Below are 17,178 nucleotides of genomic sequence, written 5' to 3'. Positions count from 1 at the left end.
TTCCAAGGTGGACATAATAATTCCTTTTCTTTTTTTTTTTTTTGAGACAGAGTCTCACTTTGTCACCCTTGGTAGAATGCCGTGGTGTGGCATCACAACTCACAGCAACCTCAAACTCCTAGGCTCAAGTGATCCCCTTGCCTCAGCCTCCCAAGTAGTTGGGACTACAGGCACCCTCCACAACGCCTGGATATTTTTAGAGAAGAGGTCTCACTCTGGCTCAGGCTGGTCTTGAACTCATGAGCTCAGGCAATCCACCGGCCTCAGCCTCCCAGAGTGCTAGGATTACAGGTGTAAGCCACCATGCCCGGCCCATAATAATAATTCTTATTACTCCTAAGTCTATAAGGAATAAATGAGTTACTTTATGTAAAGCTTTTAGAACAGAATACACAAAAATGCTAGCCATTATTATTTACATAGCTTGTAGTGATCAATACAATAAGATGCAACATCTTCTTTCTTTGAATTATTCTATTCATTCCACTAACTAGAATGAATAAAGTACTGATGGATAAAAAGTAGAACCCTGACATAAAGGAACTGACTGCCTAGTAAACAAACAGATCACCAATACTGTAGTGTTCTGTTTCACCACTGTTTCTAAGTCTGGTCTGAGGACTACTTGCTACAGAAATACCTGGTGATACTTCTAAAATGCAGGTTCCTAGACTCCACTTCAGTCCTAATAAATCAGAACCTGGAGAGTATTAAACAAGTATTCTCAAGCATACTAAAATTTGGGAACCACAGTATTAGAGGTTTAAAGAGAATGCTTTGAAAAGATAGAGAAGGAAACCCTTGGTATTTATTTTACTCTGCTTTTAATAACATTATGTATATGTTCTTATTCTCACCTAAATTAAAATAAATTCCCAGAGATAAGGTATTTTACTCCTCTTATTTAAGTAAAACTAAATTAAACAACCTGACTGGGCATTTCTCTGAGTAGAGATCACAGGAATTTAAAGCATTTTCCATTTTAGAAAATATTAACATAACCCTATGTTCTATACCCTATAGGGATATGTTGCTACTGGCAATCTATGTATGTTCTTCCAACTTTTCATAGGACTTTGTACTGTCAACACTTTCTTAACTCCATTTCTATTTTTATCTTCTGAGACATTGCTCTAATTTCCCTGCTCCCTGACTTTTCTCTACTTTATATCAGCTTGATTATTAGCTGACAACTTTGCGCAGGTTAATCTCTCTGAGCTTCAGGTTTTTCAATGATAAAATGGGAAAAAAGAAGGTTGATATTTCCTGTTTATGTCTCTTGTAATAATTAAATCCAATGACAGTACTTTCCAAAGTTTAATTTCATTTATCAGCTCCTTTTCCTTTCATTACCTCATGAACATGTTTCTAAAGTCTGATCTTGAACCTTTACTCTTTAATCTCAGCACTCTCCTTGGTAATCTCATGCTAGTCTCTCACTTTCACCAGTTACTTCTTGTATGTGCCTCTCAACATGTCAAAACAGAATTCTTCATTCTCCCCCTTCACCATCAGTTTTCCCACCTGCAAAATCAGCTAGCTTCAGTATCTCTGTGAGCCTTGAATATAACTTCTCCATTGCTCCTCACCTTCACTAACTGGTTAAATTCTGCTCACCAGGCCATTTGCTTGCAGCTCTAAGTAGTTCACCAGGGCTCTAGAACCCATCCAATTTTCCTCAATGTTTGGTGAATACTTTTTTATGTATGCTATGATCTGAAAAATATTGGTAAGTACTACTACTAAAATAATTTTCCTAAGTATAGATCTTATTGTATCACGTTCCTCCATAAAACCTTCACACAAGGTTCCTCACTATCAAGCAAAACTGCTTGGCCAGGTACAGGTCCTGTACAGTCTCACTTCAAACTACCTGCCCAGCTCTGCCTGTCACTAATGCCTTCCACTGCAGCCTAACTGGACCACTCCCCATTCTTTTCTTTTAATCATAATCATACCATTCTCTTCACCTAGGCTATTTCCCATCTTCTTCAGATGACATTCACTAACCCAACTCATCCTTCAAGATCCCATTTCCATGTCACTTGCTTCATAAACATGGAATTCCCATTTTCTACAGCAAGAATTAATTTATCTCAGTAAGAACTCACACAGCATCTGCTTATGGCTCACATATGGCAGAGTACTTATCTGGTTGTTTGTGATAAATGAGTGCTACCAGTACCCCTTTGAGAACAGGGTCTGGCCCCTCTCCCTCCAGTACATAATACCTTGACTTACTACAGGCTCTAAATTATTGCAATGAAATAATTTAAAAATTTATAGTGCATATCAGTATGATTTCTGATAGCTATATATATCAGCCAATTTAAAAAAATAAATCATGTAACAACAGTAGCCATAATAGAAAGTATAAAACAATAAACAGGTTTTAAAGCAGTCTCCCAGGATACAAATAGAAGAACCAAACTTTTTTTTTTTTTTTATTGTTGAGGATTCATTGAGGGTACAAGAAACCAGGTTACACTGATTGCATTTGTTAGGTAAAGTCCCTCTTACAATCATGTCTTGCCCCCAAAAGGTGTGGCACACACCAAGGACCCACCGGAAGAACCAAACTTTTACAAGAGAGTAAGTGGCAGTGATCTTCACTTTAGAAAACTCTGAATAGTGTATATTCTTCCTTTGCAGATGCAAGAGAATCCCTAACCCCTGAATCCTGTCCTTATATGTTGTATAAAATATACAAACATAACAGATGTTTCCCAGACAACAGCTAAGCCATCCTGTCTTCAAGAACTTCTGGCTGTGAAAAATTGCTGCCTGTATCTGTTCCACACAGAGTAGGAAGCTTCAGAAGTCCCCAGCAACCTTCAGAAAAGAGGCATAGAACTCTTAAGTGCAGATTGGTAACAGAGGAGAACAAGGAAGAGGAAGGGGCAAATCTCCTACCTGGAAGCCGGTGCACTATCACCAAAAGGATGCCCACTGCAATGGCAGAAAGACTGCCAGGAAAACAGAGGATTCGAAAAAACATTTTTGTTTTAAGCAGATTCCAAGATCTCCAAATCCTCACACTCACACTCAGTGGCAGATTTAAGTACCACTAAGCAGTGAACACACACACTTCCTGGGCTGTCCCTGGCTCACTGACAGAATGGGGTGGAGTGTTGTAAGAGGTGGGGCTTCTAAACACTTGTAATCTTAGTCTCATTTCCATGATCAGTATTCCAACAGCCTATCCCTAAGTACTTATCCAAAATATTAAAATTAGATAACCAATAGTACCTCTTTTTCTAAAATATGCTTTTGTGAATCTGTTCTCACATGATATATATAGTTAAGTCCATTGATTTTGATCCGTGGGATCAATTTCATATGCCATTTCTCTCCTATGAAAGGTTCACATACAGAATAAAGTCCAAATTTACACTGTCAATAAAAGACTCTAAAATCTGGCAGCAGGATTGGATTAAAGATGGCGACCGAGTAACAGCTTCCCTGCAACTGGGCACGGTGAGTCTGGGGAAATAAGACTCCAGACATCTCTGGCTGGTGATATCTGCCTATAATCATCCCTTTGAGGATACAGGGAGTCAGCAAGGGACTTCTGGACCCCAAGAGGAGGACAAAAGCAGTGGGAAACTGGCAAGTGGTTGCGTGTGTTCAATCGACCTAATCACGCTGGCAACTGTGAGTACAAGCAGCAGTGAGACTGCAAACAGGAAAGGCCTTACCTGTGAACTATTTCAGTGTTTTTGGACTTGGCACTCAGTTGAACTGCCTTGGGAGAGCTTAGGCAGGAGTGCGGAGAACTTCGGGCATTGTCTGGGGCCCCAGACAGAGCCACTGAGCTGGGCTGCAGGGAGCCATTGTGTGAGAGAACTGCCCCGGCAAGCTCCGCCCTCAGGGTCCCAGAGCAAAGAGCGGGCGGGACCTAGTAACCTAGCAACTGAGCAGCCTAAAGGCGGGGACTGAGCTGCCTTACAGCCTTAACCCTTAGGGGCAGAGTTAGATGGTTTTGGCACACTGGAGGCTCAGGCTGTTGCCCTGGGTAGAGTGCCACGGTGACATAGCCCATAGCAACCTCAAATTCCTGGGCTTGGTGCTGCCTGGACCTCCATAAGATCTGTGCCATGAACCCGCACCAACCGGGCCTCCGCATGCCTTGATCAGGAACTGCAGGAGCCATACAACCCTGCGTCCTCCCTCCTACGTCCTCCTAGCCTCCACACTGGCCCGCTCATCTGGCCAGGGATACTGGTAGCTGCATGCCCTCTGGAGTCCTCCCTGCCTCTACGCAGAGCCCTTCTCCTGGCCAGAGACTGCTGAAGCCTTGGGCTCTCTGTGCCAAAGTCACCGGGTGCCAGGCACTCCCAGAACTGTGCGCACCACCTCCCGCCATGTTGCTGGATCCAGGTGTGTCACACGCTGGAGCTGCTTCCACAACCAGAACTCCCTAGCTGGAGCAGCCCCAGAGGAATTACACAGGGTCACTCCTTACAAAGATCAAGCAACAACAGAGTGATCCCGCTGGGATCTAATCTTGGAGAGTCACCTCCCCAACTCTGAAGACAGCCAGAGACAACGGTGAAAAACAATCATGAGGCGAAATCAACAGAAAAACTCTGGCAATATGAATAATCAGAGTAGATCAACTCCCCCAAGGATCAATGGGGCAGACACAGCACAAGATCCCATGCACAAACAAATAGCTGAGACATCAGAAATCGAATTCAGAATTGGATAGCAAATAAGATTGAATTAGAACTCTAAGCAGTAACCCAAAAGATATCTCAAGAATTCAACAAATTCAAAGACCAAATGACCAAAGATTTTGACACATTGAGACAAGAAGTTGCAGCCCTCAAAGATCTGAGAAACACAGTAGAATCCCTCAGTAACAGAATGGAGCAAGCAGAAGAAAGGATTTCTGACATTGAAGACAAAGTTATCGAACGCTCCCAAACTCTCAAAAAGAATGAGAAATGGAGGGCAAAAACAGATCACTCTCTCAGAGAGCTCTGGGATAATTCAAAGAAAACCAATATTCATCTTATAGGGATCCCTGAAAGTGACGAAGTGGCTTCACAAGGCACAGAGTCTCTTCTCCATGAGATTATGAAGGAGAACTTTCCAGACATGCCAAGAGAATCTGAAATTCAGATAGCAGACAGTTTCAGAACTCCAGCATGACTCAACCCGAATAAGACATCTGCCAGACACATCATAATCAATTTCACTAAAGTTAATATGAAGGAGAAAATTCTGAAAGCTGCCAGATGAAAGAAAACCATTACCTACAAAGGGAAGAATATCAGAATAACTGCAGATCCCTATGCTGAAACCTTTCAAGCTACAAGAGGATGGTCATCGACTTTTAATCTCCTAAAACAAAATAACTTTCAACCCAGGATCCTGTACCCAGCTAAACTGAGCTTCATCTATGATGGAGAAATTAAATACTTCAATGACATTCACACGTTGAAGAAATTTGCCACAACTAAACCAGCTCTCCAGGACATTCTTAGACCTATCCTCCATAAAGACCAGCATAATTCTCCACCACAAAAGTAAATCCACCCAAAAAATTTTTGATCCGATTCCAACTTCCACAGTCGCAAAAGGATTAAAAATGTCCACCAGTCTCTCGAAAGGCTTATCAATACTCTCAATTAATGTGAATGGTTTAAATTGTCCTCTAAAAAGGCATAGGTTGGCGGACTGGATACAAAAACTCAAGCCAGATATCTGCTGCATCCAAGAATCGCATCTTACATTAAAAGACAGATATAGACTCAAGATGAAGGGACGGTCATCTATATTCCAGGCAAACGGAAAGCAGAAAAAAGCAGGCATCGCAATCCTGTTCGCAGACGCAATAGGCTTTAAATCAACCAAAATTATTAAGGATAAGGATGAACACTTCATATTTGTTAAAGGTAATACTCAATATGATGAGATCTCAATTATTAATATTTATGCACCCAACCACAACGCACCTCAATTTATAAGAGAAACTCTAACAGACATGAGCAACTCGATTTCCTCCACTTCCATAGTAGTTGGAGATTTTAACACCCCTTTAGCAGGCCTGGATAGATCCTCCAAAAAGAAGCTAAGCAAAGAAATTTTAGATTTAAACTCAACCATTCAACATCTGGACTTAACAGACATCTACAGAACATTTCATCCCCAAAAAACTGAATACACATTCTTCTCATCAGCCCACGGAACATACTCCAAAATCAACCACATCCTAGGCCACAAATCTAACCTCAGCAAATTTAAAAAAATAGAAATTATTCCTTGCATCTTTTCAGACCATCATGGAACAAAAGTTGAACTAAATAACAACAGGAACCTGCATACTATTACAAAACATGGAAGCTAAACAACCTTATGCTGAAGGATACATGGGTTATAGACGAGATTAAGAAGGAAATCACCACATTTTTGGAACAAAACAACAATCAAGACACGAATTACCAGAACCTCTGCGATACTGCAAAGACAGTCCTAAGAGGGAAATTTATAGCACTGCAAGCCTTCCTCAAGAAAATAGAAGGAGAGGAAGTCAATAACTTAATGGAACATCTCAAGCAACTGGAAAAGAAGAACACTTCAACCCCAAACGCAGCAGAAGAAAAGAACCAAAATCAGAGCAGAATTAAATGATATTGAAAACAAAAGAATTATACAACAGATCAATAAATCCAAAAGCTGGTTTTTTGAAAACATCAATAAAATAGATAAACCTTTGGCCAACCTAACCAGGAAAAAAAGAGTAAAATCTCTGATTTCATCAATCAGAAATGGTAATGATGAAATAACAACAGACCCCTCAGAAATTAAAAAAATCCTTAATGAATACTACAAGAAACTCTACTCTCACAAATATGAAAATCTGAAAGAAATCGACCAATACCTGGAAGCACGCCACCTACCAAGACTTAGCCAAAATGAAGTGGAAATGTTGAACAGGCTTATATCAAGTTCTGAAATAGCATCAACTATACAAAATCTCCCTAAAAAGAAAAGCCCAGGACCACATGGCTGTACGTCAGAATTCTACCAAACATTTAAAGAAGAACTAGTACCTATACTACTAAACCTCTTCCAAAATACAGAAAAAGAAGGAATATTACCAAGCACATTCTATGAAGCAAACATGACCTTGATCCCCAAACCAGGGAAAGACCCAACAAGAAAAGAAAATTATAGACCAATATCGCTAATGAATATAAATGCTAAAATACTCAATAAGATCCTAACAAACAGAATCCAACAACGCATCAAAAAAATTATACACCATGACCAAGTCGGATTTATCCCAGGGTCTCAAGGCTGGTTCAATATACGTAAATCTATAAATGTAATTCAACACATAAACAAACTTAAAAATAAAGACCATATGATTCTTTCAATTGATGCAGAAAAAGCTTTTGATAATATCCAGCATCCCTTCATGATCAAAGCACTTAAGAAAATTGGTATAGAAGGGACATTTCTTAAACTAATAGAGGCCATCTACAGCAAACCCACAGCCAATATCGTATTGAATGGAGTTAAATTGAAATCATTTCCACTTAGATCAGGAACCAGGCAAGGTTGCCAATTGTCTCCATTGCTCTTTAACATTGTAATGGAAGTTTTAGCCATTGTAATTAGGGAAGAAAAGGCGATCAAGGGTATCCACATAGGGTCAGAAGAGATCAAACTTTCACTCTTCGCAGATGATATGATCGTATATCTGGAAAACACTAGGGATTCTACTACAAAACTTTTAGAAGTGATCAAGGAATACAGCAATGTCTCAGGCTACAAAATCAACACACGTAAATCTGTAGCCTTTATATATACCAACAATAACAAAGCCGAAAAAACAGTCAAGGACTCTATTCCTTTCACAGTAGTGCCAAAGAAGATGAAATATTTGGGGGTATACCTAACAAAGGATGTGAAAGATCTATACAAAGAGAACTATGAAACCTTAAGAAAAGAAATAGCTGAAGATGTTAACAGACGAAAAAACATACCATGCTCATGGCTGAGAAGAATCAACATTGTTAAAATGTCCATACTACCCAAAGCAATATACAATTTTAATGCAATTCCTATTAAAGCTCCATTGTCATATTTTAAAGATCTTGAAAAAATAATACTTTGTTTTATATGGAATCAAAAAAAACCTCGAATAGCCAAAACATTACTCAGCAATAAAAACAAAGCAGGAGGAATCACGCTACCAGACCTCAGACTGTACTATAAATCGATAGTGATCCAAACAGCCATGGTACTGGCACAAAAGCAGAGAAGAAGATGTCTGGAACAGAATAGAGAACGAAGAGATGGATCCAGCTACTTACCGTTATTTGATCTTTGACAAGCCAATTAAAAACATTCAGTGGGGAAAAGATTACCTATTTAACAAATGGTGCTTGGGTAAACTGGCTGGCAACCTGTAGAAGATTGAAACTGGACCCACACCTTTCACCATTAACTAAGATAGACTCTCACTGGATAAAAGATTTAAACTTAAGACATGAAGTATAGGGCGTCGCCTGTGGCTCAAGGAATAGGGTGCCGGTCCCATATGCCAGAGGTGGCGGGTTCAAACCTAGCCCCGGCCAAAAAACACATACACACAAAAAAAAGACAACTATAAAAATACTTGAAGAAAGTGCAGGGAAAACTCTTGAAGGAATTGGCCTGGGTGAATACTTTATGAGGAGGACTCCCCAGGCAATTGAAGCAGTGTCAAAAATACACTACTGGGAGCTGATCAAACTAAAAAGCTTCTTCACAGCCAAGAACATAGTAAGTAAAGCAAGCAGACAGCCCTCAGAATGGGAGAAAATATTTGCAGGTTATACCTCCAATAAAGGTCTAATAACTAGAATCCACAGAGAACTCAAACGTATTAGCAAGAAAAGAACACATGATCCCATCTCAGGGTGGGAAAGGGACTTGAAGAGAAACTTCTCTAAAGAAGACAGATGCACAATCTACAAACACATGAAAAAAACTCATCATCCTTAATCATCAGAGAAATGCAAATCAAAACTACTTTGAGATACCACCTAACCCCAGTAAGAGTAGCCCACATAACAAAATCCCAAAACCAGAGATGTTGGCGTGGATGTGGAGAAAAGGGCACACTTCTACACTGCTGGTGGGAATGCACACTAATACATTCCTTCTGGAAGGATGTTTGGAGAACACTTAGAGACCTAAAAATAGACCTGCCATTCGATCCTGTAATTCCTTTACTAGGTTTATATCCCAAAGACCAAAAGTCACAATATAACAAAGACATCTGTACCAGAATGTTTATTGCAGCCCAATTCATAATCGCTAAGTCATGGAAGAAGCCCAAGTGCCCATCAACCCACGAATGGACTAGCAAATTGTGGTACATGTATACCATGGAATATTAGGCAGCCTTAAAGAAAGATGGAGACTTTACCTCTTTCATGTTTACATGGATGGAGCTGGAACATACTCTTCTTAGCAAAGTATCTCAGGAATGGAAGAAAAAGTATCCTATGTACTCAGCTCTGCTATGAAGCTAAATTATAGCTTTCACATGAAAGCTATAACCCAACTATAGCACAAGACTATGGGGAAAGGGCAGAGGAAGGGGAAGGGAGGCGGGAGGTTTTGGTGAAGGGAGGGTAATGGGTGGGGCCACATCTACGGTGCATCTTAGAATGGGTACAGGCGAAACTTACTAAATGCAGAATACAAATGCCTACATACAGTAACTAAGAAAATGCCATGAAGGCTATGTTGAACAGTTTGATGAGAATATTTCAGATTGTATATGAAACCCGCACATTGTACCCCTTGATTGCACTAATGTACACAGCTATGATTTAACAATAAAAAAAAAATTAAAAAAATAAAAAAAAATCTGACAACAACTTACTTTTCCTTCTTTCTCTCTACCTTTAAATAATTTCACCCTACTTTTCCTTTTTTTTAATGTTCATGAGAACTCGTCAGGCACAGTGACTCACTCGTAATCCTAGCACTCTGGGAAGCTGAGGCTGGTGGATTGCTTGAGCTCAGGAGTTTCACACCAGCCTGAGCAAGAGCAAGACCCCATCTCTATTAAAAATAGCAAAATTGGGTGGTGCCTATGGCTCAAGGAGTAGGGTGCCAGCCCCATATACCAGGGGTTGTGGGTTCAAACCCGGCCCTGGCCAAAAACTGCAAAAAAGAAAAATAAATAAAATAAAAATAGCAAAACTATCTGGGTGTAGTGGTGCAAGCCTATAGTTCCAGCTACTTGGGAAGCTGAAGCAAGAGGACTGCTCAAACCGAGGAGTTTGAGGTTGCTATGAGCTATGATGCCACAGTAGTCTACCCAGGGCAAAAGAATGAGACTCTGTCTAAGAAAGGAAAGGAAAGGGATGAGAAGGGGGAGGGGGCGGGGGAGGGGAGGGGAAGAAACCTGTACTACCCCATTAATTTTTTTCCAGGATTTTTTTTTTTTTTTACTAAATAGTATTTTATTTCACTTCTGCTATTCTTTCTTATATGGGCATTCATGTCATGTGGTGTTTATTCCTTTAAACAGAAATTTAATGATGAGATTTTATTTTACAGTTTAGTAGGTAGCAAGGCAAATATGCTATCTCTTAGTAATACAAATTCCCTATAGTATCATTTGCAAATGTGTCCAAATTTGTTTGCTTATATTGGAATATACATTTGTGTGTGTGTGTGTCTCGACTGAATTATCTATGATTGAAAAATGGGTACTGTGATTTTTTAAAAGTCTGATTAACAGTTACATAGTTATCTACACATATTAATAGTTCTCAAGAAACTGGTAGCTATGCTTTATATCGAGGTAGGTTTCCAAAATAGTTAACATGAGCTGGGTCTTGAAGCAGAGGCCAGTATTTTACAAGGTAGCAGTTCAACAGATTAAGTCTTTTCAGACAGCTCTAGAAGTACTCTAATACTGTGGCAGGTAGTATAGTGGCCTGAAAAGACATGTTCAGGGAACATTAAACAGATTAACCAGAAGGTACATGCTAAGAAGAACAAAATCTCCTTGGGCAATAAGGCAGTACATACACAGGTTTTTAAAACAGAAGCTATGTGAGCTATGCTTTATATCAAAAGAAAATTTTTTTAGATGGATAAATAGTACAGATCTTCTAGTCTAAATTCAATTTTTAAATTATAAAAGGATTGAAGTAATCTATCAAAGTCATCTTATTGTTTAAGGTAATTTCTTTACTTCTAGATCAGTAATCTTTATCCCATACCATGTTGCTGCTAAGGCTTCTAAACATAATTTATTAATTGCATACATTGATGTGGTTAATATGTAAAAAGCCAAATAACACAAGGTTCTAGTTAGTAATTTCTGGGTTTTATTTTACTACTTTTATGACTTAAAAAAAAATGTTATGCCAAGAGTTTGTATTAGCCATATATAATAACCAAGAAAGAAAATAATCAAATTGTTAATATTAAAAATAAAGAGTACACAGTTCTGTTTTATTATATATTAAGAAACTGGACAAATTACCTTTCAGGTTTTAAGGTTCTTTTATAAAACTACTAACCATGAAAAACATTTTAAAACTGTCTTCAAAATAATCTCCTATTTAAACAAAATATTCTAAAATAAAAAGTACAATATTATTAAACATTATAAATTAACTGAGCCATCTTCTAGACATTTATGAAAGTCTAGGAAGTTTAAGAAAAAAAAGAATCCTCATAGGATTTAAATAATTTAAACTGCTACGTATATAAAATGTGCCAATTATTTGACCCTCAAAAGAAAAGTGACATAGTTCATATTAATGAACAGCTTACAGCCCCTTTTAAATCTAGAAAAGAAATTCGAATTTCCCCTTCTCTGTTTAAGATGTATATTGTCATTAACTAGAAAGCTTTCAAAGAATAAATGTCATTTTTCCATTACAACAGTAAGTTTAAATTCTCAGCTTATTTTAGGTACACATTTTATCTGTGCAGTGTGTTTGCAATCACTGTAAACCTCTGTCTCAGGAGCTCTCTTTTTTGTATGAGGAAGTTTTCAATAGTGTTGGCTTCTTTGAAGAGTCCGTCTATCTCGCCAATGTAAGATGCATCTACTGCTGCTCTCTCACTGATGAGGAAAAAAGTTTTAGATTAATCTAAATAGTTATAAAATCTAAACATACCATCATCATGATGTTCTTTATTATACCATATTTGTTAGCTATTTCATTTTAACTTTCATTAATTTACTAATACTTTTCAGGAAAAAGTTAAATAGTTCCTGCAAATGTTTTTGACTACTCAAAAAAGTCTCCTGACACAGTAGAAAGTGTACCTTACTATTACATTTATAACGTTAATATTAAATTATATACATTATTTTTTACAACCACACAAATCATTATTCAGGTATGACTGTCTAGCAGTTTATAAAAGCACTTTATAAAACATGATACTCTCAGGCTAATTAAATATTTAAATTTTGCCTTCAAATATATATAGATAAAATATAAATACAGTCATCACTAAGTTTCCATGGGGAATTGGTTCCAGGACCCATACCTAAATCAATGGATATTCAAGTACGTCCCTTTGCATAACATTTGCACATAACCTACACGTATCCTTTCATGTATTTTAAATCATCTCTAGTTTATAATACCTGATATGTAAATTTTATGTAAATAGTTGTTATGCTATATTGTTCAAGGAATAATGACAAGAAAAAATGTCTGAACATCTTTAGTACAGACACAACCATACACTTTTTACCCCAAAATATGTATTTTCAATCCATGATTGGTTGAATCCACAGTTGTGGAACTCACAGACACAGAGGGCTGAAATAAATGTTTATCTTTAATATCATTCTATTATCATTAATTTCACCAAATAATATTTTTCTCAAAGAAGTATTTATATAAAACTTAAAGCATGTCCTTTAATTAGAGACCAAGGTATATTTATTTTAGTATTAACTCTGGCGATACCAAAACAAAGGATGTTTAGTGGAAAAATTAAGGTTATTACCTAAAAATAACCAACTAATCTATTGTAAGGAACTGAGGCAGAATAAAAAAATTCCTAAGTTTTAATTACTGGATAGGTTTTGCAGCCACAGAATTAAATTTCCCTGTAAGGAGTTTCCAGAAGAAAACATCTAACATAAAGACTCAAGAGAATATACTACAAGTACTTGCCTTAAGATCTTTGCATATGTAGACAACATTAGATTAATTTCCTTGCTCATATCTGTTCAAGAAAAATCATTAAGTTAGGAAATATAACAAATCTTCTCATTATAAAATTGATGTATAGAAATAAAAGCATTTTATACACCACCATTCAAATCTTTCTCCAGTGATTCATCATTATAAAATAGTCCAGAACTTTCAGAAACAGATGAATCTGATTTTCCTGCAGAAGACAGCTGTGGACTATCTGGCACCTGCAGCTTTGAGAACCAAGTAAAAGTATGTATGGTCAATTGAGATCCTTAGGACACATACAAATAAAAATTCAGTTTATTTTGAAAAAGAAAATTAAAACATTTTTCAGAAAGAAAGCAAACATGCTAGAAATTATATGACCTAATCAGTCATTTGAAATTTTATTATCAAGAAAACTTATAGACCCAAGAAGCACCTAGCTCAAAAGACTAAACTTTGTTTTGGTTTTAAATTAGACTTTGAATATAGTTTTAATCCCCTGATGGAAATGTGCCCTGTATCATTAGATGTTTTCATAGCAATGCAGCAAAACTGTGATTTAGATAATAGCCAAATGCTTGCAAAATTTTACAAAATAATATAATATCCTCAGGAAGCAAATCATGTCCCAAGTGCAAAAGATCATTGTGATGGCAGTAATAAAGGACAAGAAACAGTGCTCTTCTTTAAGAAAACCAGTTAACTACAGTACCTAGTATCTTACTTATCATAGCAAAATAATTATGTAAAGTCCTATTACAAAGGCATGGACTCTCTTCTGTCTCTAGATCACAAGCTACCAAAAAGAAATCTCTCAAGTTTTTTGAAGGCCTAACACTTTAGTGAAAAAGCTGCTGGAGTCAATATAGTTCCTGCTATTTTGGAGGACAATTCTAGGTCTGGAAATATGAAAACATTAAATTCCATTGATCAGGCTCAGCACCTATAGCTCTGCAGTTAGGGCTCCAGCCACATACACCAGGGCTGGCAGGTTTGAATCCAGCCCCCAGCCTGCCAAACAACAACTACAACCACAAAAAGAAAAAAAAATAGGCAGGCGTTGTGGTGGGCGCCTGTAGTCCCAGCTACTTGGGAGGCTGAGGCAAGAAAATCACTTAAGCCCAACAGTTTGGGTTGCTGTGAGCTGTGACGCCATAGCACTCTACCTAGGGCAACATAGTAAGACTCTGTCTATAAATAAATAAATAAATAAATTCCATTTATCAATACAGCTTTTTAAAATGGAAGAAATTTCAGAGTATGTAAAATAGAATAAAAAATCAAGGCTCCAGGAGCATATAGCTTACCTCAGATTCTCTTGGCCTCTTGCAATTTCTAGTATCAGATTTTACAAGGTGGTTTGCCATCATATTCTGGAGGCATGAGCAATGACAAAATTTAGAGCAATGCCAAATTTAGGAACAAATTCTATGCTACAGTTCTCCTGAATCTTTCCCTTCCCCCGGACCCCCCTACTGTTAAAGTTCTCATTATGTCACTTAGAAAAACTCAATTTCTCCCTTTTCTAATTCATTCTACCCACTACTCTTTAGGTAATCTTCTAAAGCTTTGATTACTGCACACCCTTAACTCAAAATCCTTCCCTTGACTATTCATTGCTCCAGACTAAGTTCAAATCCATCGTAGCCTGCAAAGTCCTATGTCACCTGGGGTCAACCTACTATCATTTTCAACTACTCCTCTATATATACTTGGCCAAACTAGTCTCCTGGGCACTTCTGCCTTGCTTCAGAACCAGCTCCGTTAAAATTTCTCTATCTTCACAAAACCTTAATATTGGAATATAAGATAGGGTTCCTCAATTCAGTCTCATTTTTCTTACAAGTGAGAAAACAGGGACCGAGATAGCTGACCAAGTTCAAGCAAGTAGCCTGGGCTAGACCAGAACCAAGATCTCACTCTTCTAGTCTGAGATTATTTCCACTGTCCTATCCTACCTCAATATAGCATCGAATTTTACTTTTAAATTACAGGGCAGCACATGGGGCTCAAAGGAGTAGGGCGCCGGCCCCATATGCCAGAGGTAGCGGGTTCAAACCCAGCCCTGGTTGAACTTCAAAAAAACCAAACAAATACTTTTAAATTACTTTTCCGTGAATTCTGAAGGTTATTTTCCTTAGGAGACTAAATGTTGAACCCTAGAAAGGTGTAAGTCCCCTACATCTTAGAGATGAGGATCCCCATCCATATTTAAACTATCCATTTATTTTGGTTTTGGTATTTTGGGGGGTTTTTTTGACTGTTTAGTGCTTTTTGTTTGTTTGAGAAACTACCCTGACCTGGAGAACCGCAATGAATTGGTTTGATCAGTAACTTACAACATGCATATATAGAAAACAGAGCCGCGAGTTATAGAGGAAGATGTGTAGGGAGTTCCTCGCGGTCGGTCTACATCCCTGCAGGCTTCGTCACACACTAGGCGTGCCCGGCTGGGCTGCAGAACGTTCCAGAAACGCCCTGCACAGGCTTTCCCTTCTCCCTTCCTTCTACTCTTCGCTCTCCCTTTTACACCTCTTCTCTGCTTCCCCGGAGTAACAGAACGTGCACATAACTTAGAATTAGGTAAGTCAGTTTCTGTAAACGAATTAAATGTTCCCATCATAACGCAGAGCCTCAGCCAAATCCCGGGCCCTGCGCGACCGATACCCCCGAGTCCCGGGCGGCTGCGCGCTCGGAGGCGCCGTCCCTCGGTCCCTCGCCCGCGCTCAGCGCTCCCTCCGCAGGAGGCCCCTCGGGCCACGCCGGCTACCTTCTCACTCCCTTCCCGCCCCTTTTCTTCCCTGTGCTTCCACCCCACTAGAAGCCCTGAAAGGAAGCTTCCATTCTCGCTGCTGACTTCCTCCTTTCACATTCAGTCAAATTCTCACGCGCGCTCGTACCTTCGGCCGCACCCCAAGACCAGTCTGCTTCACCGCGACGGACCTTGCTCCTCAGCTAAAGCGCGGGAAGAGGCCGGCAAGCCAGTGCGCAGACTCCGAGGGAGGGGGCGGTGCGCGGCCTCCCGCCAGGCAGCGCGCGAGTCACGTGGCAGCCGGCCGTGCCTTTCCCCGCGTTACCTGTGGCTGTTTCACCTCAACGTGGAATAATCGTGCTTTGCCCAGCCCCTTCTTCCAGGGTTTACCAGTATGTGTTTGCAGGAAAAGGAAACATTCTGAAACTAGTCTCCCAAGAATAAATAGGAACAGTTGCCAAGGAAAGGCAGAGTGTGCACGAAATACTACATCCACGTCCTCTTTTCACGTAGAATTTAAGGCCTTCCCCAAGATGCTTTGTTTTTAAGTCAGTCCCGCTCCCTCCTCTGGGTGGAGCTCAAACTCTTACAAGCATTCTCCACCAGTTGGGCTACTTTTTCTAATTTTAGTAGGGACCGGTCTAGCTCTTGCTCCGGCTAGTCGAGGACTTCTGAGATGGAGTAATCTGCCCACCTGTTCCTTCCAGAGCTGATGGGTTTTTTGCTGGAGAGTTTAAAACTGTTCTGCTGATCCACAAGCAAGGTTTCCAGATGCAGAGCCTCAGTTTCCTCCCCCTCTTTCGCTTTGGTGCAATCAAACTTTCAGAATCACACATTTTCAGAAAATTTCTTTCTGGATCTGTCAATAAGTTTAGTCCATTTAAATTGGCAGCAGCTTTCAAAAATTATTTTGTCACCCTCGTGACTTATATACTTGTAGCTTAGACTCACTGGGTGTTTTGATGTGCAGACTTTGATCTACAATTTGAAAGACTGACATTCTAAACTTGTGTTGAGTTGGTTGATATGGAAGAAAAAAAAAAAGCAAACAGAGGTCAATAACTCCCATCCATAAGCTCCAGGTACAACATCTTGCACCTTAAGGAATATTTAATGCTTATATACTTTTGTCTTGGGCTTATTTAAAAGTCAGCTGTCATTAAGACTTGGAAGTATTGTATATAAATCTATATATTTGCTGTTTTGGGGGGAATCAATTGTTTTAAGTAGTTTCCTAGAAAATAG

At 39.0% G+C, this 17,178-nt stretch overlaps 2 protein-coding genes across 4 annotated transcripts in view; both read right to left on the bottom strand.

The window, feature by feature from the left end:
- Positions 1 to 16,106, bottom strand: part of BCO2 (beta-carotene oxygenase 2) — a 77,483-nt gene extending 61,377 nt beyond the window's left edge. Inside the window, exons 1-2 of one of the 3 annotated variants that reach the window (XM_053593713.1) lie at positions 16,082 to 16,106; positions 14,489 to 14,554 (exon numbers count right to left, since the gene is read on the bottom strand). Coding sequence is in view for 1 of the 3 variants with exons in the window: in XM_053593710.1 (XP_053449685.1) it covers positions 2,914 to 2,998 (85 nt within the window). In the remaining 2 variants the exon portion in view is untranslated. Of the gene's footprint in view, positions 1 to 2,913; positions 3,101 to 3,698; positions 3,839 to 14,488; positions 14,555 to 16,081 lie in introns of those variants that run through there. The other 2 variants (XM_053593711.1, XM_053593710.1) reach the window with 2 other exon arrangements.
- On the bottom strand, positions 11,354 to 16,163 carry TEX12 (testis expressed 12). Its single transcript, XM_053593719.1, has 5 exons — positions 16,082 to 16,163; positions 14,489 to 14,554; positions 13,315 to 13,426; positions 13,169 to 13,224; positions 11,354 to 12,096 (listed from the first exon to the last, which is right to left on the bottom strand). Exons 2-5 carry the CDS (start codon positions 14,549 to 14,551, stop codon positions 11,956 to 11,958), a joined length of 372 nt encoding a protein of 123 aa, XP_053449694.1. The 5' UTR covers positions 14,552 to 14,554; positions 16,082 to 16,163; the 3' UTR covers positions 11,354 to 11,955.
- Positions 16,164 to 17,178: the final 1,015 nt, after the last annotated feature.

The sequence above is a fragment of the Nycticebus coucang genome, chromosome 6 (assembly GCF_027406575.1).
Source record: "Nycticebus coucang isolate mNycCou1 chromosome 6, mNycCou1.pri, whole genome shotgun sequence".
Taxonomy (NCBI): Eukaryota; Metazoa; Chordata; class Mammalia; order Primates; family Lorisidae; genus Nycticebus; species Nycticebus coucang.
This window is presented reverse-complemented; position numbering and strand designations above follow the sequence as displayed.

Excerpts from the sequence above, each read along its gene's own strand:
- TEX12 (XM_053593719.1), bottom strand. The coding sequence starts at position 14,551 with ATGATGGCAAACCACCTTGTAAAATCTGATACTAGAAATTGCAAGAGG. Across the intron at positions 13,427-14,488 it reads AGAGGCCAAGAGAATCTGAG|CTGCAGGTGCCAGATAGTCC; the intron begins GTAAGCTATATG and ends TGGTTCTCAAAG. Across the intron at positions 13,225-13,314 it reads ACTGGAGAAAGATTTGAATG|ATATGAGCAAGGAAATTAAT; the intron begins GTGGTGTATAAA and ends TTTCTTGAACAG.